Raw genomic sequence first — 24,770 nt, forward strand, 5'->3', positions numbered from 1 at the left:
GTTCCATTACAAAAAAATCAAATAAACTCTTTCATGCACAAGGGACTTGCTAACACATTGCTTTGTCTGTGGTTTTTACATTGTTTGCAAAGTGCTTGAGGAACTCCCAAGCTTGGTTTCATGCACAGCAATTATCTGTGTGTCTCACTGGTTGCTCTGTGCCATTGCAGCACCAGCAGTGTCCTCCCAGTTTTTATGTGGCCACTGTGATTACGGTAATGAGAGAAGGACAAACCTGGGTTGAATGACTCTGGGAATTCAGTTTGCATCAGAAAAACCTCAATCCTCTCCCGTTCAGCTTAATGATTCCTGGGGCTTCAGGCTTGCTTGTTTGTTTGTTTAGTTTATTTGTTTTGTGAACTAGCACTGGGGTAAGTACAGTTTTACCTGTTTTTTAATCCTGTCTTTTAAATTTCACATCTGCTGAGTTACCAACCTTTTCCCCATCAGCGATTCTCTTGTTCTGCCTCAGGCTTCCAAAGGCAGCAGCCCCAGGGAGCAGCTGTGGAGTTGCTGCATTGCTCACATTGCTGAGACTCCTGGCTTTTAGTGCTCATCTTCAGGTTCTCTAAAGTCCTGTGTTTGGGGGACTTCCTATTTGTAATTTGATTTTAGTGCTTTTCTCTGGGATGTGCTCTTTAGTACCAGGTGAGTGTTTGAAACTACCTATCTCTAAATCCACAAAATTAATTGGAAGAAAATTATTGGTTTAAAAGGGCAGTTTTTAAAAAACAAGCAAAACCCATAGACTTTTGCCTAAAGTTGATTCTTTCCCTCTATAAGCAGTGGATTGACTTATTAAAGTTAAGAACCAGTACCAGACCAGTGCAAAACTTCTTACCCTCCCGCCAGCATGGCAAGTAATTTTTCTGAAAAAAAGAACTCCCTTTTATCAAAGAATGGTACCAGATTGTGTGATGAACTGTGGTCTTAGAATCTGGGAGTACTTAAGTTGATATTCACTGTATAAGGCTAAAAGGTGGCTGAATATTGAAATAAAAACAGTTTTGTATAGTTAAAAATACCAACAAAGATAACTAAAGCCATTCAGAATTCATCTTAATATTTTTATTTATCAAAATTCACACACTGAGTTCTACAAAAACCCATGTAACAGTTTACTTCCATGGTTTTGGTGGTTTATATTAAATTGACACTTGTCTTCAAGTAGCATGAAAACCATTCTAAACAGACAAATCATCATGAGTTTAAAGTATCTTCAATATAAAATGTAACATGACCCTGTAGTCTATCAAAATTATCATAATTTAATTTTCATAAAAAAAACTAGAGGTGGTTTGTAATTAATTTCAGTAGCAAAGTGCAGTGCATTTCCATATTTAAGGATTCAGAACATTTTTATGCATCTCTCAAAATGGTGGCATGAAGTTCTCTTGAGCTACAATGGGAATCAGAGTGTTCTCCAACTCCTTCTGCTTCTGCAGGAGGCCCTGAAAGAAATACAAATGTGAATGTTCTGTCTTCCTCACACAGCCCGAACCAATGAAGCATCATTGTTTCATAGTTAAAAACAATTTCCTTGTTGAGGCCCAATGGTTTTTAAGTACACAACTTCAGAAAAAACAGTAAAGCCTCATAGACTTGGGGAAGAGGGAACTTCTACAGCAGCCTTCAAAGTGTGACTGGAGTGAAAGCCAGGCCAGTTTCCAGGGATGACCACGCAGAGAAAAAAAGGACTTTTCCACTGTATGAAATGGAACTTTCTCATCCCTTTGTGCACTGTCTCTGCATTTGCAATATTGTAATGAATTCTTGTATGAAGTGGAACCCAAAATCCTGATGGGCATTGGCTTTTAGCCTTAACACAAAGGATACCCTTCAGAGCAAGGGCAGCAGGGCCACTGGAACCAGACCAGTGTCTGACATTCCAGGAGACACAGATTAACTGTCACAAGGTTCAAGGTTCCTGCTGTGTCAATGGTTCTTGTAAGTACTGATGATAGAGAAAATCTGTCACAAAAAACTCCTGGAAATGTATCCTTGTCTATCAAGTCATACATGATAAAACTATGACAAGTATGTGCATAAATTAAAAATAAGTGTTTTTACTGTAATTAACAGGATCATATATATATTGATACATCTGGCCCCTTGCTCTCCATCTGTTTTAGACTTGTCAGAAATAATTTGATACCATGGAAGTTTGTTTTTAAAAAAAGAAAAGGTAGTTATTTTTCTCAGAGTTACAAGGCCTTTCTCAAAGATAAGAGTTACAGGCTGCTAGCACAGCCCAGTACAGACCTAATGCAAGGCAGCAGCTCCTACAGCAATTTAGATAGATTCCTGGTGGCACCAAAGGAAAGTCAGCAAAGCAGCCTGTAAGACTCCACTTTGGCTCCTTCTAAGGCAGCAGCTGCCTACTTTCAATCACTTGATGAATTGCTTTCTAATTAATCAACAGGATCTGCTTATTTCTATTAATGGGTGAGTGTTTTCAGTCTCTGTGTCAATAATTAGTATTTTTGTAGAGCATTTTTTGCATGTAGAAGCATGTCACAAAAACAAGTTAAAAAATAAACTGGTCTAAATAAACCAAGAGCCGAGGAACAAGTAACCCTGAAAGTTGACAGCTGAGTGTTTATCACAAGGGTTGCACAGGTGCTCAGAAATACCTCCCCAGGGAGCCGTGGGGTGTGCCCCCACCCAGCCATTGTCACCTGCAGCCCTTGGCAGTGCAGCTGCTGCTGCCTCAGGAACAATGGGGAGCTCTGGCAGTACTGACCTGGGGGTGTCCTCTTAAACTCTGTCCCTCCTTTTTCACAAATAAGTCACTTTGCTCGGCTTATCCACTGACTTTTGATTTCAGTGAGGAAAGACAGTCTGTTGCTAGCTCCTATACCTGCTGTGACCTGAGACATAGGAAGAGATTTGCTGTCTTGTAGCAAATGCAGTGACAGACTCACCCTCCCTCCTCTTTTCCCTGTGTCAGCCAGTCCCACTGGGCTCTTAACTGCACCAGCCCAGCTGTATTTATCACTACTGGCTCAGTGTGGAATTCAAAGACTAAAGACTGGTTGAAGTTATGTGACCATTATGTGAATTCTCCCAAACAAAACAATGGCTAAATATGTTATAAATATAGACATGTATGTCTGTAGTCTGAAGCTATAAATCCACTCTATATATGTATATATAAATGTAAAAGAGCAAGACCAGATTATCTTCTGAAACAGAAAACTCAGCTTTTTGTATTTCAGACAAAATCCTACACTATTCATACCTTGCGGTGAAATAACTGAAGCAAAACAGGTGTCATCTGTACATCAGGAGGAGAACAATACTTTGGCATACAAAGTATACTGAAATGGAACAGTTCGTGCCCTAATTACCTTCTGCAGCTGGCAGGGTATTTAAAAAGGAACTCCACATGTTTTAAGTTAAATCTCTTGCAGAACCAAGATCTACTGAAAGACTAACCTGTTACTTTTTAGCCACTGCAAAATTGACTGTAAGTTCATGTGGCTTCTCTGAGCTTGCCAGCTTTGACCTGTTTACATAACCATGGGTTTTACAGCCTCAGCAAGCACATGGATCAAGCTGTACCTTGAATCTGGCTTCACTCTTAAACAAAATGCCACTGCTAAGTGAAGTGAAACATAGAACGTGGACTTCTCTCAACAAGGTGAACCAGTAGGACCTAGGAGCTACTGCAAACTGTAACTGCTTCCCAAGGAGGGACCTAGCCCTGTGCTAGGAGTGATAACTGCAACTGCTTCCCAAACAAGGACCTAGCCCTGGCCAGCTGAAAGTGATAAAGAGGGCAAAACTCCCAAAGTACCAGCAGAAAACAGTGAAGATGCAAAGTCATAGGTTCTGCTAGAACAGATATGGAACTAGAATATCATCAGTGAAACAGGTATAGGTGGCCCATAAGTGTACCGTGAAGATCTGTGTCATAAGGGAAGATGTAGTTATTTGTGTTAGTTAGACTGGAATGGTGTGTTGTCTTTGTAAGCTGAAGATAAGAAAACCACAAGTTATGTAAGGCCCCAACCCCCAGGTCTGGGACTCCAAGATTAGTAAGCGGCAGGGATTGGTGTCAGATCTGTATAAAAGCTGGTGTGAAATGAACAACAGTGGGACGTGCAGATGAGTGTGCTGACCCCTGCATGCTCCTGGCACCAGTAAAGGTGTCTGTACTTTGCAGTACCTGTTGTGGAGTAGATTCCTTTGGCTCAGAAGCCAAAATACTTTACAGCTGTAGATAAGTGAAATCAATGTAGAAGCTGTTAGAAACTGGCAGCCTTTCAGTATTGGGTCACAACTTTTCCTACTGACCTGGGGAAGAGTCATGAACCTTTTTTTGCACAAGTAATTTACCTACTGCTGGGGATGTTATAAATGGCTGTGCAGTAGTTGGCTTTCACTATAATTTATTTGCTTTAATTTTTAAATTGTAATTGTTTTCAAACAATTATTGAAAGTTTTAAACTGCTTTTTAAAATATAACATCTGTAATGGTTGGCAGGCAGTGTAAAAGGGAAAGCAAGGCTTTCACAAGATGTAAAGTGGGCTTGTGAAAGATGTATTTTAAGACATGCTGGCTATTGCAAAAGGTACATCTAAGACAGCATAAGTGGAGAGCAGAAGACCCTAAAAGGAAAACTACCAAGCCTAAAAGTGGCATCCGAAGACCACCCTAGACTGCTGACATCTGCAATTACTGAATTGTGCAAATGCTGTGAAAATTTGAAGCAAGATTGTAGTCAATTAGCTCAAAATAAATTTGCAGCCATTTGAGGAAGTAATGCAACTGTAACAGTATAAAAGACTAAGCTGAGGAATTGGTTTGTCACTGGCTTTGCCATGCACCCAGGCCTGTAACTTTTGCTTTATAATTATCCCTTATTATCATTTATTGAAACTCTTAAAATTTTAAGAGGAGTGGGCTTCGTTTCTCACGATGTACATGGCAGTGCTTCTGTCTTTCTAAACCACAACAGGTAATCAATAGCCTCAACTACTGTTAGTTTTATTGTGCTTCACTGTAAGATTTTCTTCCCTTTTATTATTTATGAAATTTTCCTCTCTGAAGGCAGAGAAAAATCCTGTTGCTAGCAATAAGGTACATTTAATTTGGACCCATTCAAAAGGAAGGGAAGATACTGGTACATGTTTATTTTCAAGTTCTTCACAATGAAAAGGCAAGCCTGAAGTAAATAGTTTTTTGTCTTGCTGTGAGGCCATTTAGAAGCATGAAAGAGAAGTGCTCACGTGCATGTCCAGACCTGTGGCTTCAGTGGCTGTGGGCCACACCTTGCTGCCAACAGGTGCAGTATCCAATTCACTCAGGCTTTGATAACCAGATGCCATTACCAGTGCCTGACTACGGAGAGAACAATGTACACAGACACACACAGCCTTTTATCTCAGGAGCTCGTGTGTGTGGCATTAAGCTAATTTTAATTTTCTTTTCAGAAAACCTGGCTGATTGACAAATCCTGAATTTTCTTTTTACATGCTAACAAGTAACAGCTGTCTCAGAAGGATTTTTTAAGTGTTCATACTTCCAGTTTGCAAATTACAGTATTTTTCCAGACCTGTCACAAGACCACCCCACCAACCCCACTGTTCGGTCCTGACCTGGGAACAACAGAGGGGAAAGCTCATTTAACAAGGTTCTAGTGTTGTGTTAAAACTCTCTTCTTTTGAAACTGATACATTCCCTATAAACAACCCTAACCATAGAAACCTGGACACCAAAGAAAGTAATTTCTCTTGGTTTCAAGTTTGCTCAGGCACTTCACTGTTTCATAGTTGATTTAAGGACTAAGGCATCCATATTCTCTCTCTAAGGACTGTCCAAAGATGGAAGCAAAAAGTGAAAAACAAAATCAGTAAAATGGAACAAAATATAAATCAAATGATGGAAACAGAATTAAAGATAATGATGTGATCATTTTTTTGATAATTTTTACTTCAGTGTATATCTATAAATACACACATATATATACACATGCACAGTTATCCAATAAGTTTTTGCTTACCTGTCGTAATTTTGACAATCCTTTGAGAATTTCTTGTTGTCTTTCTCTGATTGTAACTACATCAGGATTTCGAACAGCATCTCTAACGTGATCTGAGCTAAAAATCTGTCGTGGCATTTGGTAAGAATCTAAAAGTAAACGTATATCAAATCAGTTAATAACATTCTTTATTAATTTTCTTTTAATTTTGAAGCAGCAGATTTTGAAAGTTTATGAAAATCAGGGGTTGGTTGCTATTGAGATTATAATCTCTATTTTTAAGTCAAACAACACTTACATCATAAACCCCAATCTCTATACAGTAAAGCAAGAAAGTCTAGTCATACTTCATGAAAGGTATTTTTCAATTGATAACACATTTGTTGCTTTTCTGATTTTTTAAAACGTTGTCGTTTGATTTCTTTTTTTAATACCGATTACAATTTGTTTGTACAGCCTTTCTGTGCACTGCTGTGACACAGAGAGGTTACTGCACAATTCAGTAAAAAGCAGCAGCACTCCAGTGTAAGGTTTCCCCTCTCCCTGGATCCGGTCAGTACCGTGGGTGTGGCGTGGCGAGGCGAGGCTCAGCGGTGCCTCCGGCTGGAGGCAGAAAACCTCCCGTGTGCGCACGTAGGGCACGAACTGCGCCGAGCGAGGGCTCCGCGGCTCGGCGACTGCAGCGGGGGAGCTCCTCTGCTGGGAGGCTGCCTGGCCGTCCTTCTCTCTTCCACCCAGCTGGTTATACACCAGGAAATGAGAAGCCTGGATCTGTCTTTGTTGTTCTTGGAGTAATCTGTTCCTAACTGCCGGAACAGGTGGTGATTCAGATCTGTAAGGAACAATTGAAGTTATAAAAAAGTTCAAACAATACTTCAGTAATGTTATTTTCTCAAATAACAGAGACAAAGAATCTTTGGAGGACAAGATTTTTGCTTATTTATTCTGCTTTTATACCTGCAATCTGTATGGTCTTGTGCATTTTTAAAAATAGACAATTAGATGTATCTAAATTCTTTTTAAAAAATCAGGAAAGAAAAGCACGTGCATTTCAGTAATAATGTATTCCTACATTTCATTAATGCAGAGTATTGACATACCTTTCTTCATTCAAGTGATTCTTATGTAATTTTTCTTCCTAGGAGAAAACAAAAAAGTCAAAAGCAAAACAAAAAATGTCTGTGTTTTTTACATTAAAAGCTTTGATTTTTCAGAAAAAGTTTGTTCTGAAATTCCGAAAGGACTTGTTTGACCTGGCTTCAGGAGAAAGGCATTTATCAAAGATTTGCATATAAGAGACTTGTAGTGCCCATGAAATAAAGCAACAAATTACAGGAGGATTTATTCGAAGTTTCTGTCTTTGGCAGCTCTAAGCACTATCAAAAATATTATGTCTATTCTCCTATCCTTGGAACATAGGAATTTATAAACCTGAAAGGTTAAATCCAAGTTACTAAAGGAAAGGCCCAGAGTTTTTTTATTCGAAAGTGTGAGGTGTTTATGCATGCAGAGAGTGAACAAGTGAGAGAGAGGGCAAGAGAGAAGCCAAAAATATATTTGATAGTATTTTCTTTAAAAGACTTTTTTCCAGCCACAAGCTCTACAGATATAATGCTTACTGCAAATGGAGAATGACTCCACTAAGAAGGATGCATTTCTGTGGCAATGGAGTACACCCTCAGTAATCCATATTCTTTGCAGAAATAAACACTGTTTCCTTGAGTAGGTGCTGCTGTACCTCACCTGTCAGCACAGCACAATGACTGGACAAAAAAAAGCAAGTCAGTCATGTCACTGTGTCCTGCACACTGCTTGCACTTCTCTGTTTACATCATGAATCACTGTTAGTGAGCAAACAAAAAGGAATCAACACTTTGGAAGACTGAAATAACATTAAAACCTCAGTCACAAAATCTGAATGTGTTCTTCTGCTCCTGATGAACAGAGTGCTGACATAAGGGTGAGCAATAGGAGAATTTCAGTGTTCCAGGTACATAACTGAATTCCCACCCAGGTAAAACTGTGAGGAACAAGAGTTTTAAAAACACATCACTATTCTCAAAGGCCAGACAGTGACCCACCTTTCTGCCTCTGTGGCCCTTACTCTTCACAGCTGTTTCTTCCCGAGGTGAGAGGGACCTGGCTGAGTGCCCCCCCCTCCTTGCACTGAGCTGCCCAGGGCTGTTCCTTTCCACCAACTGCAGCAGCTCCATTTGGCGGCGCACCTTGTTCTCCTCCCTCTGTTTCTGCAGTGGTTTAGGGTACCTTTCTGAGGCTGGAATGTATCTTTTCCCAGGCTTGTTTATGTTCCAGTCACGTCTTTTGCTGTACTTTTCCGAAGATTTAATGTGCCTTTCTTTTCTTGCATACTGCTCATATAGATCACTATAAATACCACCAGTCCCTTTTCCTGGAAGTTCATTTTTATCCATATACTGCATTTCCTTCTGGTATTTTTTGCTGTTAGACATTTCTTTATATTCTATGGAAATATCAGGTGATTCACAACATGCAGTTCTTTCCTCAGCTGACTCTGTGTATGCTGAAGTATTAAAGCAATCTAAAAAAAAAAATATATTTTAACTCCAAGTCTGAGCTATTCAAATTTCTTGGTTGACTTCTGTATATGTATCAATCTACCATTACTTATTTAAAAAATGGCTGCTACAGTTTTATAATGCTTTTTTATTCTTTTTTTCTGTGGAAGACACACAGGACCTGTAGAAATAAACTCAGTGAGGGAAGGATAAAACACAGAAGACTGGAGAACCAAATCAAGTTACCTTAAAAATTTGGACCTATGTGGCTTGTGACCCTAAATTGACACAGTATTCCAGACTATGGGATTTGTAACTGGTAAGTAACAACTACACAGAAATATAATTTATTTAGAAGAATAAATAGTGATAAATAAGAGGAATAAAGTGGTACACTATGACACACTAACATGACTGTTGGTGCAAGTATTTCTTTCTAGCTTTATTCCCTGTGAGTGTCAGTGATTTGGCTCAGTTTCACAAACAGCAGGGTCCCCTGCCTGTCTGGAGGTGCCAGAGTAGCTCAGGTGTGGGTTCTGTACCTGTCTGCACCGCCGTGTCCTTCCGAGGGGAGGCCTGCTGCTCAGGGGGGCTCTCCACACCAGCAGGGAAATCAGTACTTTGTGCTGAAATGCCAGAATTACAGCTGTCAAACTCTGTATCACCTGAAAAGTGGTAGAGTTGTTCCATTTAGTAATGATAGTACAGGGATAAAATGTTTCTAAAATCATGGGAGATTCAAGGGAGTTGGGAAGAAAGGTTGGGCCTGGTAGGCCCTGGGAAAATGTTGGGCTTTGTCTTTACTGGATCATGCGTAACTGCACCTGTATAATCATTTTATAATTATGATAAATGATATGATTGTTATATGATAAATGATATGATTGTTAAATGTGATGACTGTTTGATAATTGGATATGATTATTGTTTAGTCGTAACAGGAATCACGAGAAATGATGTTTGGGGGGTTTGATGGAGATTACAAGAACGCATGCCTGGATGAGATCAATGTATACAATAGAACAAGGGAAGTTTAATAACTAATATGTAGTTATGTAATGATAGGATATAAAAACGTGTTCATCTCGAATCCATGTCAGAGTCACATTCGGGTGTGTATCCCTGACTCCCAAAGCTCTTCAATAAAAGCACCTGCATATAATCATTCTGTGATTATGTGTTTCTAACAGTAACCTAAGTTCAATTTAAACCATGCTACAGAGTTATCAGACTGTTGTGGTTTAGAGCTCAAAGCAATACTGAGAACTCTGGTCCAAATCCCAGTACTCTCCCTTTTCCACTGGAAATCTGACAGCACACAGGTCTGAATATTCCTGTTCATTCCTGCCAATATCTCTGCATTTCTTCCTTGATGTAATACAGTATTTGAAATTTACTAAAACACAACATTCTCCATGGGAGTTAACACTTGTATTTGTTTGAAAGGTAAATAAATTGTAATGCAAGTTGGTTTGTAACCCAAATGCAGACTAGGAAACAAAATCCAAAAAAACCCACCCCAATCCCAGAAACAACTTGCTTTCAACCACCAAAGGAACAGGCAAACTGAGTGTGAGATTTATACTTGCCACCAGCAAGACTTTTCTGAAGTTGTGAAATGTCATGTGCTTTCTGAGCCAAGTCTGGAATGTGCTGGTCTTGTTTTGATCCCTGGGCTAATTCCTGAGCTTTCTCCATTGTCTGATAAAGCTCTCTAGCTTTAAGAGTTGCAAGTTCCTTAAAAAAAAAAAAAGGGTGATTATTTGTGATTATTGGGTAATAATAAGGGTAATAATATGTGATTATTTATTTTGAGAATAAAATAAATTGAATTATTTAATGACCATATAATCCTCAAAGCTTATATGTATTTTTATTTAGGGAAAGTATTTTTTTTCAAAACTAAAACTAGTTGAGTAAGTACAGTATGTAAGCTATAATTTCTATTATTATAAGTTTAGAACCTCTGCTGTACTAATGAAAGATCTTCAGTCTTAGCATTAAAAAATGAGCATTTATATCCTCCAAGTTATCTGGCTATTTATTTCCCTTCTAATAAATTCCTTTTTTTCTAGATGCCATCTGATGTCAGCCATCTGTGACTTCTGTAGCATGTGGTTTAATGAAATGAAAGGAGACCAAATAAAGTAGTAAACCCCACCTTACTCCTACTTGCACAGGGAGGAGACAGTAAAAGCTCCCCAGCAAATGTCAGGGGGTTACAGTTCCTTAATCAGTGGGTTCAAAGTGCAGGAGACTTTGCCAAGGAAAACCTCCTTTCCCAACTGTTATTAGCAGCTGATCCCACTCCCTCCTGCATTTGCAGTTGGAAAGAACAACTGCAGCAGTCACATGTTTCAAAGGAACTGAGCAGTTACAGAGGATGACTTTGCCCATGTTGAACCAGTCTGTTCAAGCATCTACAGGCAGATGCCACACACTTCCATCCAGAAAATGCAGAGAAATCAGGAGTCTACATTTCTGCAGGCTTTGGAGAAGACTTTTTCTGGAATCACCTTGTCTTATGACACCATGGAATCTGCTACTGCTCCAAAGAGGAAGCAAACAGTAATAGCTCTACTGTGCCAAAAAGAAGAATGAAACATCAGACCAAGTGTTTAACCTTCCACAGGGGTTAGAGGAGAGATAGAAATGCAAAATCTGTATTCACCGAAGGTCAAAACGTACCTTTGGTCTAACTTTTATATGAAAGCACTGTGTAAAGCTCAGCAACAGCTATGCAGGGGAAAGATGGAAGACTTGAATGACTTTTAAAATGCCTTTTCCAGACTACATCCTAAGAAGTCATTAATTCAGACTGAAAGCATGTTCACTCAGATGAACTTCATGGTACTGAAGCACCTTAAAAGCATCAAGTTGCCAATAACAATCATTGGACCACATACTTTGAGGTATTTTTTAATTTTAAATTTGCATTTTAAAACAGATGTTTCTGCACTATTTAAAACTACATTTCTATTTCTGCCAGTTCTTACATTCTCTTCCTGGAAAGGCCCTTGTTCAAAAAAAGAATCTGGCCTTATTCTTGTATGGTGTTGTATGTTTATTAACTAAGGAAGTCTAAATTTTGGATAGTTTTCATTTTCAAAAATGATGAGCAAAATTTTGCAAGTGAGGACGAAGAACTATTTTCCTCAAAATTCAGTGTTATCACTGACGATCTGCACTATGACATTGCAAGCCTCACCTCCTTTTGTCTTTGTTTCAGCATTTCTTCTTCAAACTGTTTCTGCAGTTGTGCTTTTTCTCGTGCCAGGCGCAGTTCTTCCTGTTGTTCTTCCCATTTTCTCTGCTCTTCCTCCAGTTGTTTCTGCTTCCGCTTTTCTTCCACCTGAGCCATTATTGCTTTCTGGCAGGATCAGAACAAAAAGGACAAAGAAAAAGATACAACATTAACGTATTGTAAGGTATTTATTAATGTATTTTTGTATATGTGTAGGATTGGATTTGGACAAGTGAAGAAAAAAACCTGAAGACAATTTATTTCAAACACTCCTGCTCTTGTTTCTGGAAAACCACCAGCCCAATTGAGCAGTCTGAAATACTCAGAAAAAAGGAGCTTTTTATGTTTTAGAAAATACTTTTTTTTTCTTGTAATGAGATGAAGGTCTGATTTGCACCTTATTGGTGAAAAAGCTCCTGGTAATCCAGGAGTTTGATCCAGCAGTGTGACTAGAACAGTCTCCACATTTATACTGAGACTTTTTCACACCATGCTAGAGACACCAGCACACAGACACACATTGTTAGGGTGCCACAGAGGTTAGGTAAATGTTAGTGAAGTAGATAAAAAACTAAAGGTTCATGGAGTGGGAATCTGTAAATATCAGATTTCTCCTCCTTATAACAGTGGAGACTCAAGGAAAATGCATACAAACCTGCTAGAGCTCTAAGGACTGAACTGTACCTGTTTATGAGGCAGGAATTCAGTTACAGAAGTGCAATAATCTCGTGCAAATATTGAATAAGAATTGCAGAGTCTGACTGAAGGAAATACTGCCAAACAATGCACATGTCATCTAAAGCGTAAAAGTCAAGTGCCTCCCTGGGTTCTGGTATTAAATCTCATGTTTTATTCATAAGACATAACCTTTCATCTTTTCTTCTTATTAAAAAAAGTGTGAGGCTTTAAAATCCAAGTCTACCTGATGTTCCAACTGCTTCTGGCGCCTCCTGTCCCTCTCCTCAATCTGTGCAGGGTCCAGCAGAGCTGTCATGGAACGGAGGAAACTGTGAAGAAAGGATGCCAATGCTTTGAATCATTAGAAAATAATCCTTAAGCCTTTCTTAATTAGAATCAGTTAGATTTCATTTTAATATTGAGGTTATTCTGTTGTATTAATTATAAATTAATATATAAATTAATTCATAGATTAGGAAATCCTTTTCATTAAGGAACAAAGTAAGGTTATTTGCAGTAAATTTCATTAATAAACATTGGCAGCACTTGTGTCTTTCAACAGTGAAACAACAGGTATCTGAAGAAAAAAAACAAACCAAAAGCCAAATGAAGGTAAAGAATTTTATTTATTTATTTATTTTAATTTCTGAGGAGGTACCAGAAATGTACTAGCTGGGAAAATAATTACCCTTACAAAGCTCACTCACCTGACCCTCTGACTTTGTTCCAAAGCACCATTTTTAGCAGCTTTTTCTGCAGTTCCCATCTGTAAGGGCATGAGGTTGCCTAAAGCTGCAGGAGACAAAGGGTGAATGAAAGCACTCGGGTCCTTGGCATCAGGTGACAGGGAAAGACTTTCAGGCTTTCTGTGCATTCCATTTAAAGGGTGTCGTGCATTACCATTAAAGCGGTTCTTAAAAGAATCAAAATGCATTTCCCATCGGTCATGCTCTTCTGCCTATATAAGTATCAAGCAACAACAACAACAATAAAAAGAAAAAAAAGAGAAAAAGTATTCAGTTACGCTGTGTCTATGAAGTGTGGTTAATAAAACAGACAATACACATTTTGTACACCAGGAACATCTGAAAAGCTACAATGCAGACAGCAGTTAATTCCTTAAGTGAGAAGACAAGTGTCTCAGTTACTTAAAATGCAAGTCAGATCATTATAATGCTGATCCATACCTGGTCAGCACAAACATATTGCTATTGCATTTTCATTTTAAAAAAGGAAAGTGTCACTCTCTGGTGCCTGCAGCCCTCCTTCCACAGCACACCTACCCAATTAACAACAAGCCAGCTAATGAAGGGACGTAGCCCAGCTGTGTTCCCTTCACAGTTAAAAAACAGTTTACAAAGGAAGCCTGATCCCTTTAGCTACTCAGGAAAAGACAAGACTTGTGTTGTGTGCAGGTCTGTAACCACTCCTGGCAGCAAGGCGGGCTTTAGGGGGTTAAGAAAGGTAAGGCTATTTTCTTCCATACTTTCTGGAGAAGTGCTTGCTTTTAAGCTTTTTTATAGCTTCATGAGTGTGTATGTGTATTAAAAAAAATATTTCTACAAACAGGATGTTGGCATTGCTATGACACAGTGTACTTGCTTTCTCTTTTTTCACCTCCTGTAGTCTACACAAATCTTTTTCTAAAGTGCCTATCCATGGTCTCTACACCACCTTGCAAACCCAAGTGCTTCTACACAGTGGAAAAGAGAAAGAAACTACTACTGTTGGAAACAATGTAACTTGTAAATTTTTATTTTGTCTCTCTAGTTAGGCTTAACTTAACTTGGCCTTGGGGAAAGGAATTTTCTTGACACTTTTAGGAGATGTAGCATCACTGTAAGGAGATGGGCTGAACATAACACCAGACTGGGAGTAGCCCAAAGATACCCAGAAAGATAGAAGGCCATCAAAGGAACATCAACAAAACATCAGTGGCCATCTAAAAAACATCTACCCTCAGATGCTGCCTTTGGCTGAATTGGAGACATCTGGTAAGAATGAAAATCTAATTAACACCGGAGGCAAGGAGATTAGGATCCAATGGGAAACTGAATACTGCGGGTGCCTCAGCTCTAGACCAATGAACTGTAAAACGGCGCATCCCTATCGGTTTTGACTGCATAAAGTTTGGGGGGAAAACTCTGCAAAAACGTGTGTTTGGAACATTTTCCCTGGCACATCCTGGCCAGAAAATAAAGTAATGCCAGATTCTCTATCACTTCAAATATAGTGCTAGAGGGTTTTATTTTCTCCCTGATTTTCGGTGATGCTGCCACTGTCTCCGTCTCTGCAGCAAGCCCTCTAACACACCACACACTGAAATACTGAACAGCCACTGGCTCTATGTTCAGTAAGTGCATCCTTATGGTGAAAACCTAGACATGCTGCACAAAATTCCATCTTTGTTGCCACTTCACTAACTTCATTTTTTATTTCTTAAAACAAAAATAGAGAAAGACTTCTCTAAATCACAGATACCTTGGATAAGTTAAGTTTTTCTTCTAATTTTCGTAGTTTAGCTTCTTCCTTCTGCTTGTCCAACTCTTCAAGCCACTTCTTCTGTTGCTCATGTTTCAGAGCACTAAAAGGTCGCTGCTGTGGCACAGCTTCCTGAAATAAGACAACTGCTAGTTCTACAAAAAATTAAGTATCTTGTCCAGCCACATAATAAGGACTTGGCAAAAAGCTCTGCCTTCACGTGGTGAGCAAAACTGGGCCTTTCTCTAGCACTATAAAAGGATGTAACTTTGTAACTATAACAAGTATCTGACTGCTACCAGAAAGATGAATTCTGAATATTACTCTAACTTGAACTATCAGCCTCTCAACTCTACTTATTTGTATCATGACCAGAAATCCCTTTTTGTTCCTATGGTTCGTTGCTCAGTCTGTGTTCCAGGCAGATTCAGCACCACAATATAATTAGCAGTGATCTGTCTCAAATTAAGAAGCTACCATCTTCATTCTTCTGTTTCTGCTTCTTAAGGGATCTCTGTACTATTTGACAAGCTCCAGTGGCACTGAGAACTTCCAATGCCATCTGACAAAAAACTCTCTTCAATCACTGTCTACCAGCCATAATTTAAGACCTACTTCTTGAACATTCTGCCAACAATCTTTTATTTTATATAGGTTCCCACTTCTCTATTTCTGCAGCACATACTTAAAAACTAATTAATAGTGCATATCACACCTCTAGTACTGCTCTTCATATCAGCCTTGAAGGAAGTGCTATCTTCAAAGCATTGATATTTTGGTAAACATTTATTCAGACAAAGTTATTTATACACAGCAAAAAGGTCTAAGGAATTCTTCTGGTTTAAAAGAACTTATTGAGACAAACATTTGTTGTTAATAAATAAGTAAAAAACCTTGCAGGCAATTAAAAATCTTACCCTGAAACCCAATGCTGTGCAACTGCCAGCTGGAAAGTCAGAAGGACTGAAATCAGAAGACTGCCCAGCTGGAGCTCTTGGAACATTCAGTGCAACTCCATCAGCCTCTGTGGCTAAAGCAGCTGTACAGGCAGAGTTCTCCTCAGTGCCATGAACTGAGGCAGCTGGAAGCACTGTCTGCAAACAAAGGGACCATTTTAAGACTTATTCAGCTCACCTGTTTTGTTAACAAAATCATACTCCTAGAAGCTGCTGTTCATTAAAACCTCAGCCCAAATTTGTAACTAAGCATCTTTTATCCACTATTTATCCATTATGTAGATTGAAACAAATTCTTATACGATAGAGTCAAAACTTTGCTAGGAATGCTGAATGTCCCACAAAAAAGTGCAAGTTGCTTTTGCTGTAAGAAATGATAGTAGATCCCACCCTAACTTCTGTTTAACATCAATAAATTTTACTGGAGAACTCTCTTGGGAGTATAATGCATTTATCTAACACAGTGGTTTCAGAATGACAGCTTTTTAAAAAGCTAGATGTCATATTGGCTATGCTCATTATGTAAGCAATCAAATGTATGTGAGAGCTCATGAACAATGTATATAATTATATAGCCAGGAATTACATGTGAGACTATTCCCCCAAACAGAACAATTAAAGATTTATACTTTTTAGTCAGGAATCCAAATGGAGGGACAGGAAAGGGCTGTTCCTGCTGTAAAGATCTTAAGCTGACAAGTTATGACTTGGGGCAACAAGTAAGTGAGGACCAGGGAGCTGCAGCAATTCATGCCCTGAGAAGGCTTAAAGCACCACCAATATTGGATTCTAGAGGATTTGTACAGAAAATAAAATCTTCTATGAATTAGAAGTTAAAACTGTTCTGCAACGGTGCTGTGAAAACTGTGCTCTTTTGTTGATGGACAGTCTTACCTGGTCTGTGTCAGGTGCTTCCACTTTAGGCGTTTTATTACTGCCAATTTTTGCCCAGAAATAACCCACCTCTCCCTCCAGAGTTTCTTTCAGCTTCTTCTTCAGTGCTACCTGTTCATCTTAAACAAAACCAAACTCTTACTAGAGTTCCTATTGCAAACATTTAGCAGTTAAAAAAAAATAAAAAAGACAGCAATATATGTCTTCCCTGTCACTTGGACTGTGAAATGGACACAAGAGTTGTCACCAATCAGTCTCACCAATCTCTCATGACCTTGCTCTTAAGAGCCAAGAGGGCATCTGCCCAGAGATGCAGAGGTAAGTGGGGAGTCTAAAAAACACCAGAGTAACAATTTCCCAGGGAAAACCAACAAATAACCAAATATATGAACTCTCTGCATTTTGTTACACCAGTCTTGAACTACTTTAATACTATTAAAACCAATGGAGCTATAATGGAAGCTACTGACAATGCAGAATTAAACCTTGAAACCAAATGGTCTAAATCCAATTTCAAAACAAAACACAGCACTCCTCCATGTGAATCATAAAAAGCTTAATTTGTCAGAGAGAATTTACTACTGTATTGAACAGTTCTTGTTTCCTCCAGAGGAAACATTCCCCTTGATTGGTGATGGGGCTGGACTGCAAATTCTCTCAAGTTCAAATTGCAATTTCATACACTCAGTCATGCTTGTAGATTGGGGTGATGCTGTTCCATGAAAAAACAAATGATTTTTTTAATGATAATGGCTGTTAAATTACTGTCAGAATGTGACAAAACTGCTGGCAAGTAGCACCTAAAATACAAAGCATAATACCTTTGAGACAATATTTAATTGGCAAGGAAGTGTTTCTTGCACGAATTTATAATCTTTGCATAAACTTTTGAAATTCAAGAATCTTAATCTGTCTTGGAGACTTATTATTTACTTTTCAATTTGTAGCAATTGTACTAAGTAATTTTAAAAGGGCATAAGGAATGCCAAATTTCTTGGCATCCTGAATGTAATAAAAATATATCAAAAATGTATTTTACGCATCATAAATACCTAATTCCTTCTTCCATTGGGTCTTTTTAAATTCCAGTAAGGCTTTCTCCCCTTCTCTTTCACCCAAGGTACTAAACAAGTCAGCAGGTTTCCATGAATCTTTTCTAGAGAAAAGGAAGGAGGGGGAAGATTTTTATCTAGAAAGCTGATCTGTTACAATTTTAGAGGAAAATTTTTAATTAGTATTTATAAAAAATATTAATGTTATTAAGAATATATGATAGGAACCTTTCTTGGAGACACAATTTTTGTACACACATGTACCTACATAACATTCTGTCCTGGCTGTGGATGTGCTTCTTGTTCCCTGCCTGAATCAGAGTTTATTTCATCTGGAACTGGGGACACGTCACAATCTTTTTGGAGTGATGCTGTAACATTCTCCTCTGATGCCTCATTAGCAGCTGTGGTAGAACATAAATACATATAAATGTATATATATAACCACTAAACTTGCTTCAGCTTTGAGTAAATACTTTGAGAGCAGCAGAAACTTGCAGATTCCCCACAATTTAACAAAAGTGTTTTCAGCCCTGCTTATAATAGTTAAGGCATGTGAGTTAGACCTTCACAGGGTATTTTTAAAATGCTAGATTTAGTAATCACTTATTCTTGGCTAAGGGATCAATTTGGGACTCTAATTAATTGCAGGATGTCTTATTCTTGGTGCAAAAGCTGACCCCTCCACAGATCCACCAACAGGAGGAAGGACGCAATAAAGGAAGATAAGCAACAGTTCTTACAATTCTGAGTAGAAGAACTGGGGATGGGAAAAGAAAAATACTATTCAGCACTAATAGTCCAGTTAGGTAAAAAGACACAAATCCAACTTTGGTCACAGGAAAATGGCAGAAGTGCTCTTGAGACACAAAGGAAGGCCTGAACTCTTCACAAACCAGAAGGACCCTTCTCCTTGGGCAGTAGTAAAGTGCAATTCTAGTGTAAAATGGTTCTTATTTTGCATGAAACAGTGGTAACATTGCTGGCTGGTTTGCTCTTCAGAATACTGGAAATCTAACAAACAATCTTTTTTACTGTGGTAATTCTGAAATGCTTGGCTCTCGTATTAACAATGTCACATTCATAACGGCAAATGGCATTTTGTCTGAGACCATTCAACCTAAGTGTAACATCTCTACAATGTGCAAATAACCTGAAATTATTAACTCCAAGTTAAGCTTTCACATTTTGCTCTGTTTCCATGGAACAAATGCATCCAATGGCTGGTATCTTACCCATTTCCTCTTGCTTTTCATTATGAGTCTCTGAGATGCTTCTTCCTTCTTTAACAATCATCAAAATCTGTTGAAGCTGTGCTTGTGTTAAACACACCAAACTTTTAAAGTCTTCAGCTGATACATGTGGGGCTTGAGGTTTGTGTTTAGTTTTTTTCACAATACTAGAATCCTCTGAATCAGGGTATCTGTTTGTCTTATCTCTTTGGAAAATCAAAGAGTAACCTTTAGTTGTGGCTTCATGTGAGGAGTGTTTATTAACTTGCAGTTTTTCACCTTTTGTCATTGATAAGCTTGACTCACTCCTTGGTTTTGTTAAATTTTCCTTCTTGATACAAGCATTTTGTGTTGGCCTCAAGATGAGCCCAGCATGCTTTATTCTCAATGCCTGTTTAGGTGCTCTGGCTTTATTACCCATCTGTTAAAGCAAAAAGATTTCACCATCTATTAAATAAGGGAAAAAAATTGTTTTTGTAACAAATGATAACAAGACTGAGGCAACAAGGAAAATAAGTGTCATTTTTCTTTTCTGTTCCATCAGTACAAACTCTGTATAAGCTACTGAAACATCTTCACAAGTACCAGGAAAACTCTGGAAGAGGACACAGCACCTGAATTTGAGTACTTCAAAATGAAAGTATGGATAATAACTTTATGTAGCATGACATTTAAAAGAATTAACAAGCATTAATTCTGCTTTACTTTGGTGTTTCTGAACAGGAAATAGGTGTTTCCTGGCTCCACATAGGTATATGCTTTCACCATGCAGCCAGCAGTATTTCAGTCTTGATTCTTCCACTCCGAACTAAGTTTTACTCTTTCCAAAGTCCTTGATGCAAACTTGTAATTATTTCCTGTGTATTGTGACCTTTTTCTGCTTTTTCTCCTTCCCAAACCCATCCCCTTGCAGTTTACTCAGAGACAGCCTATATGACCAAACTTGAAATTAAGCACACATCAGATCTCTATTTTACCAGAATCCCTTTAAGGTCTCTGAAAGTTCTCATCTGGATGATTCCCTCTGCTGCTCTAACTTCTTGGCCAAGGAAACGAATGCATTTTGAAAAGGTGAAAATAGTCACAAAACTTTGAATTCATCCTTTTGAACAGCTATTCTAAAACTGAGAAATAACAGAATATCTCAATTTAAAAGAAACTCACAAGCACATATTTCTCTTTCATAAATATAATTGTTTACAAGTTTATACAGTTAAAATTTCTCAAGTTTTCTGTTAACAAATAGTGAATTTGTGTGTTCTAAAAATTTTACACTTACCTTCATGGCAGGCTTTGATTTATCTTTTGGGAAACAAACACAAACATATGAAAGAAGTATTTAATAACAACTTGTCCCTGAAAAACAATCTTAAGAAATTAGTAAAACATTACAGTCACCTGATTTTTGTAAATCAGGGGGGAAGTACTTTTCCTATACCATCTGCCCTAATTATTTTACTTTTTTAAACTTATTTCTGTATACACACTCCAAAAGCATGCTGGAAAAAAATTTAGATCTATTTCAGGAACTATTTCCTGTAAAAAAAACCCCTTTATATATACATTTTATACACATCTAATCAAATTATTGTGCCCATCTGCCCTTCCCCTGCTATTCATTCTCAGAGAGCCCTGTGGTAATGCCTTCTTTGGTTCCATGATGTGGTTTGTCTCCATTACACCTGTGTCCTGAATTACTTTTCTGTCTTTTAACTCACATCCTGGAGGATGCATAGAGGTGTAGTAGTCTCATATATAATAAGTGCCATGCTCAATATAATACTTATGAATAATGTTCTAATATTAATAGAGGGAATGTGGTATTCAAGAAATCCTGTACACAAAGCTATTTTTAATTTTTTTTTCTGTGTAAGAGAGAAAAAGTACCCTTAAGCTACTGTAGAATAATCCTACTTCAGCCCTAAGAATGTGAGCAGTGTTTTTCAGTGCAGAAACAAAATTCAAAACAAATACAATTTGATATAATTTCTGACAGCATTCAATTCAAGGAAATGCTGTTTATGCAAAAGACTGCTTGTTCCAGGCTGTTCACAGTGCAAGACAAGGCTTTATCTTGGAGCACTCTGGAACACAGATTCTCCCTAGCCAGCCCAAGATGCTAAAGATGATTGTAAAGAGCACTGGAATTCCCTCCTGGCTCAAACACCACATACTGTCTCATTAGGCAGCTGTCTGGTAAATGCAGAAAATAAAATATAATTGAAACAGCATTTAATGGAGAATTTCTGTATCCTGACTATGTAGAACAGTTAGAAGTAGACTTGTATAGAAATGTATGTCTGACAAATCACAAAATTGGAATTTATTGCAGAGACATATGTCTGACAAACTACAGGAACACAATTTATTAACACTTAATTACCAACATAGGTTTTCCCAGTATATCTCAGATGGTAGTAGTGAGATTTGGCCTAAATCAACTGCTTATTGAAAATTTAAAATGTTGAAAATACTGCAAATACTGAAGCTACTTTAAAAACGTGATTGTAATGATGTCATGCTGTGTAAATTAAGCTGTTATTAAGCCTCTTTTATCCTGGCAGGTAATGTGCTATAAAGTTACAGAAATGATCAAGTTATGCCAGTTGATACAGAATAGCACTTAACTTTTTATTTTAACTATAAGCTAAGCAGTGGAGACTATTTGCCAGCTGTTCCCTGGTGCACAGACTCTTCAGAGTTCATTATCAACCTACTGTTCAGAATCAAGCTGGCGACAGAGAGGACTTAGAAATAACAATGCACAAACATTCTTCCTAATTTCAAAAATATTGCAGGAAAGCTGGATATTAGGTTTAACTTCAAGAAGCTTTAAAGATTAAATTTAAAAAATACCAGAAGAAGCTAAAATTAGCCTAGGCTTTCCATCCAGCACTTCAGTTTCGAGCTTCAGTCCATCGCTGCAAAACGAGAGAGAGAGAGGAATCTGAAATATTAAATAATCTGATAATGATAAGATTTTAACTTTCATAACAAGAACAATTACTGTTATTCCAGATGGTCCTTCACATCCCAAACTATGTTTTGAGAAGTTACTTAAAACAACGAAATCAACATGCCTTGAAGAAGGTGTAGTTTTATTGATACTGAAAAAACTACTACAACTTTGCATGTTAACAATAAAGGTGCCACTCAATATCGTTATACAGAGCAACACGCCTCAAGAATTGAATAATCCAACAGTGTAAACTGGGTGCTACACAAATCGCTAACCAAGCCTCCCGGAAGGCCGGCGCTGACCACAGAGCGGGGCTGTATTCTGGAAACAGCCTTCGGTTGTGCTTCCATGCACAGCAATTCACCTTCGCAAGTGCAACAAGCGCTGTTAGAAGCGTTCAGGAGAAGAGAAGAACGTGGCAGTGTCAATACCCAACTGCCTTTCTTTCCTCCGTGCGCTGGACAATCCAACGTGACGATAAGCGCTCCAAATACCGCTTTATCGTCCCATTTCATTATAAAATGTTAACAGTGAAAAAACCCAGCGCAGTTCGAGCTCGCACGAAGCTAAGGAGCACCTCAGAAAGGCGCACTTGGGTAAGCGGAGCCCGGCCCGGCCGCGGAGGGTGTCCCGGGCACTGCACCCCCTGCACCGCTCCCCAGAGCCCGGCCCGAGGCCCTGCCACGGGAAGGGTCGCTGGCCCCCGGCTCTGCCCCGCAGATCGCTCCCGCTCCTTCGGCCGCGCGGCACTGCGCGCCCCGGCGCGGCACCGACGCGTTCCGCGGGGCCGGGGCCGGGGCCGGGGCCGGGTCCGTCCCGTCCCTCCCCGAACAGCCGCGGCCCGGCCCGGCCCCGCTCGCTCCTTACCCCAGGTTCATGGCGCTGCCCGGCGGCCGCGGAGCCCCGCGGAGCCCCGAGCATCGCCCGCCCTCAGCTCCGCGCCCCGCTGAAGGAACCGCGCGCCGATTGGCTGTCAGCGGTGGGGGGGGGGGGCTCCACCAATGGGCACCCGCAGCACTGCGGGGCGGCGCGGCCGGGAACGCTGGGGGATGGAGTCCCGCACAGCCCCGGGCCCGGAGCGCCGGGGATGGCTCCGATGGAGTCCCGCACAGCCCCGGGCCCGGAGCGACGGGGATGGCTCCGATGGAGTCCCGCACAGCCCCGGGCCCGGAGCGACGGGGATGGCTCCGATGGAGTCCCGCACAGCCCCGGGTCCGGAGAGCCGGCGATGGGTCCTGCGGCTGCCTGTCCCGGGGGATGGGGTCTCGCAGCCCGGCCGAGGGTGCGGAGCAATTGCCGGGCGATTATCCCCGGCCTCGAGCAGCTGCGGAGGAAGGAGGGAAAGCAGGGGAACGAGGGGCGGGCGGGGGCAGACAGAAGATCGGTGTGCGGAGGGTCTGAGCCGCCGCTGCCTCCGGAGCGGCCGCGCTGCGCGGGGGGGGCGGCGGCTGCTCGGTCACACTTTCATCAATGGAATTTCATCATTTCATTCCATTTCATTTCACTTCATTTCATTTCATTTTTTCTTTGTTGATTTATTTTCTGGTTTGGGCAAAGCGGACAAGGTAGGAGAGGGGAGAGAGGCTGAAGGTAGAGGACGGCACGGCGGTCTCGGGTGTCCCGGCACTGCGGGGGGAGCGGCGGCAGCGCGGTCCCGTCCGGAGAGGAGAGAGCGGCAGTGACGGGAGAGCCGGGACAGTGCCCTGGGGACACGACACTGCCCGGGGATACTGCCCTGGGGACACTGCCCGGGGATACTGCCCTGGGGACACGACACTGCCCGGGGATACTGCCCTGGGGACACGACACTGCCCGGGGATACTGCCCTGGGGACACTGCCCTGGGGACACTGCCCAGGGACACTGCCCGGGGCCGGAGCGGAGGCCGGGGAGCGAGCCAGCGGAGCCGTGTCCCGCTAGGAGCCGTCCCGGGGGGTTTTCTGCATCCCGCTCTGCCGAGCTGGCCCATCCGGCCCTTGGCGGTCGCCACTGGCCCGCTGGTTTGCCAGCCCGCGCTGCGGGTGCTGCTGCGTGTTCCTGGGTGGTTCGTGATGCTGGAACTGTAGATTGAGCACTGCTGTTGTGTGGGTACAGCGTCTGGAATAACGGGACCGTAAACCTGCAAATTAAATGAATCTACGTTTTGCAAAGGAGAATTTGGTTGTGTTAAAGAATATAGTCAGATTCAATAAAATGCTCCAGAGCCCGTTGAGTTATTTTACTGTTCAAAATGGCATTTAGGCCTATGCTTAAGGCTAAATGCTTACCAAATTCCATTATTTCAAAAGTAAGACCTCAAGATCTGTCTGGAATAGTGTTGCTTCTAGATGTGGTTAATTTTGTCTTGCCAAAGGTACCATAGATAAAGGGAGAGATCCTCTGGTGTGATCTCCAGCTGATGGTAAGAGAAGTGCTGCCCTTGAGAGGTTGCACAGGAAACTAAGCAATAATAGAGAATTAGACAGTTGAGGTGCAGTTTATTGTGTGCACAAAACCTCTGAACTACTTTGCTTGTATTTCTATAAAATTAGCACTCATCAGACAAAAGTATTACTTTTTTTTTTTCCCCCCTCCAAATATTGCTTTGCAGCTTATTGTTTGGCACTTACGTATACATTAGCTAAGAAGTCTTTGAAACTTTCATTTAGGGACTAGAACAAGGGAAGAAAAGAAAAGAAAGCCTGGAGTTTTTTCTTAATAGTGCACTGCTTATGAAGTCCTGTGAAGCACAGGACAGACAAGATAGGTGAT

At 40.2% G+C, this 24,770-nt stretch overlaps 1 protein-coding gene across 8 annotated transcripts; it reads right to left on the reverse strand.

Moving 5' to 3' along the window:
• Positions 1–1,053: 1,053 nt before the first annotated feature.
• CCDC66 (coiled-coil domain containing 66) lies at positions 1,054–22,953 on the reverse strand. Of its 8 annotated transcripts, none has more exons than XM_053953730.1 (20): positions 22,888–22,953; positions 21,918–21,982; positions 20,341–20,363; positions 19,065–19,482; positions 18,098–18,233; positions 17,830–17,933; positions 16,778–16,896; positions 15,845–16,021; positions 14,928–15,059; positions 13,347–13,404; positions 13,154–13,238; positions 12,691–12,775; positions 11,733–11,894; positions 10,114–10,261; positions 9,067–9,189; positions 8,069–8,547; positions 7,088–7,125; positions 6,548–6,819; positions 6,009–6,136; positions 1,054–1,451 (listed from the first exon to the last, which is right to left on the reverse strand). In XM_053953730.1, the coding sequence occupies exons 1-20, from the start codon at positions 22,896–22,898 to the stop codon at positions 1,371–1,373; spliced, it is 2,844 nt and encodes a 947-aa protein (XP_053809705.1). In that variant the 5' UTR covers positions 22,899–22,953; the 3' UTR covers positions 1,054–1,370. The 8 variants fall into 8 exon arrangements, with proteins under 8 accessions (XP_053809705.1, XP_053809707.1, XP_053809702.1 ...); XM_053953726.1 differs by adding an exon at positions 2,744–2,870 and having other exon boundaries at positions 1,363–1,451; positions 13,154–13,404; XM_053953732.1 differs by lacking the exon at positions 14,928–15,059.
• Positions 22,954–24,770: the final 1,817 nt, after the last annotated feature.

Source organism: Vidua chalybeata, chromosome 12 (assembly GCF_026979565.1).
Source record: "Vidua chalybeata isolate OUT-0048 chromosome 12, bVidCha1 merged haplotype, whole genome shotgun sequence".
Lineage (NCBI taxonomy): Eukaryota > Metazoa > Chordata > Aves > Passeriformes > Viduidae > Vidua > Vidua chalybeata.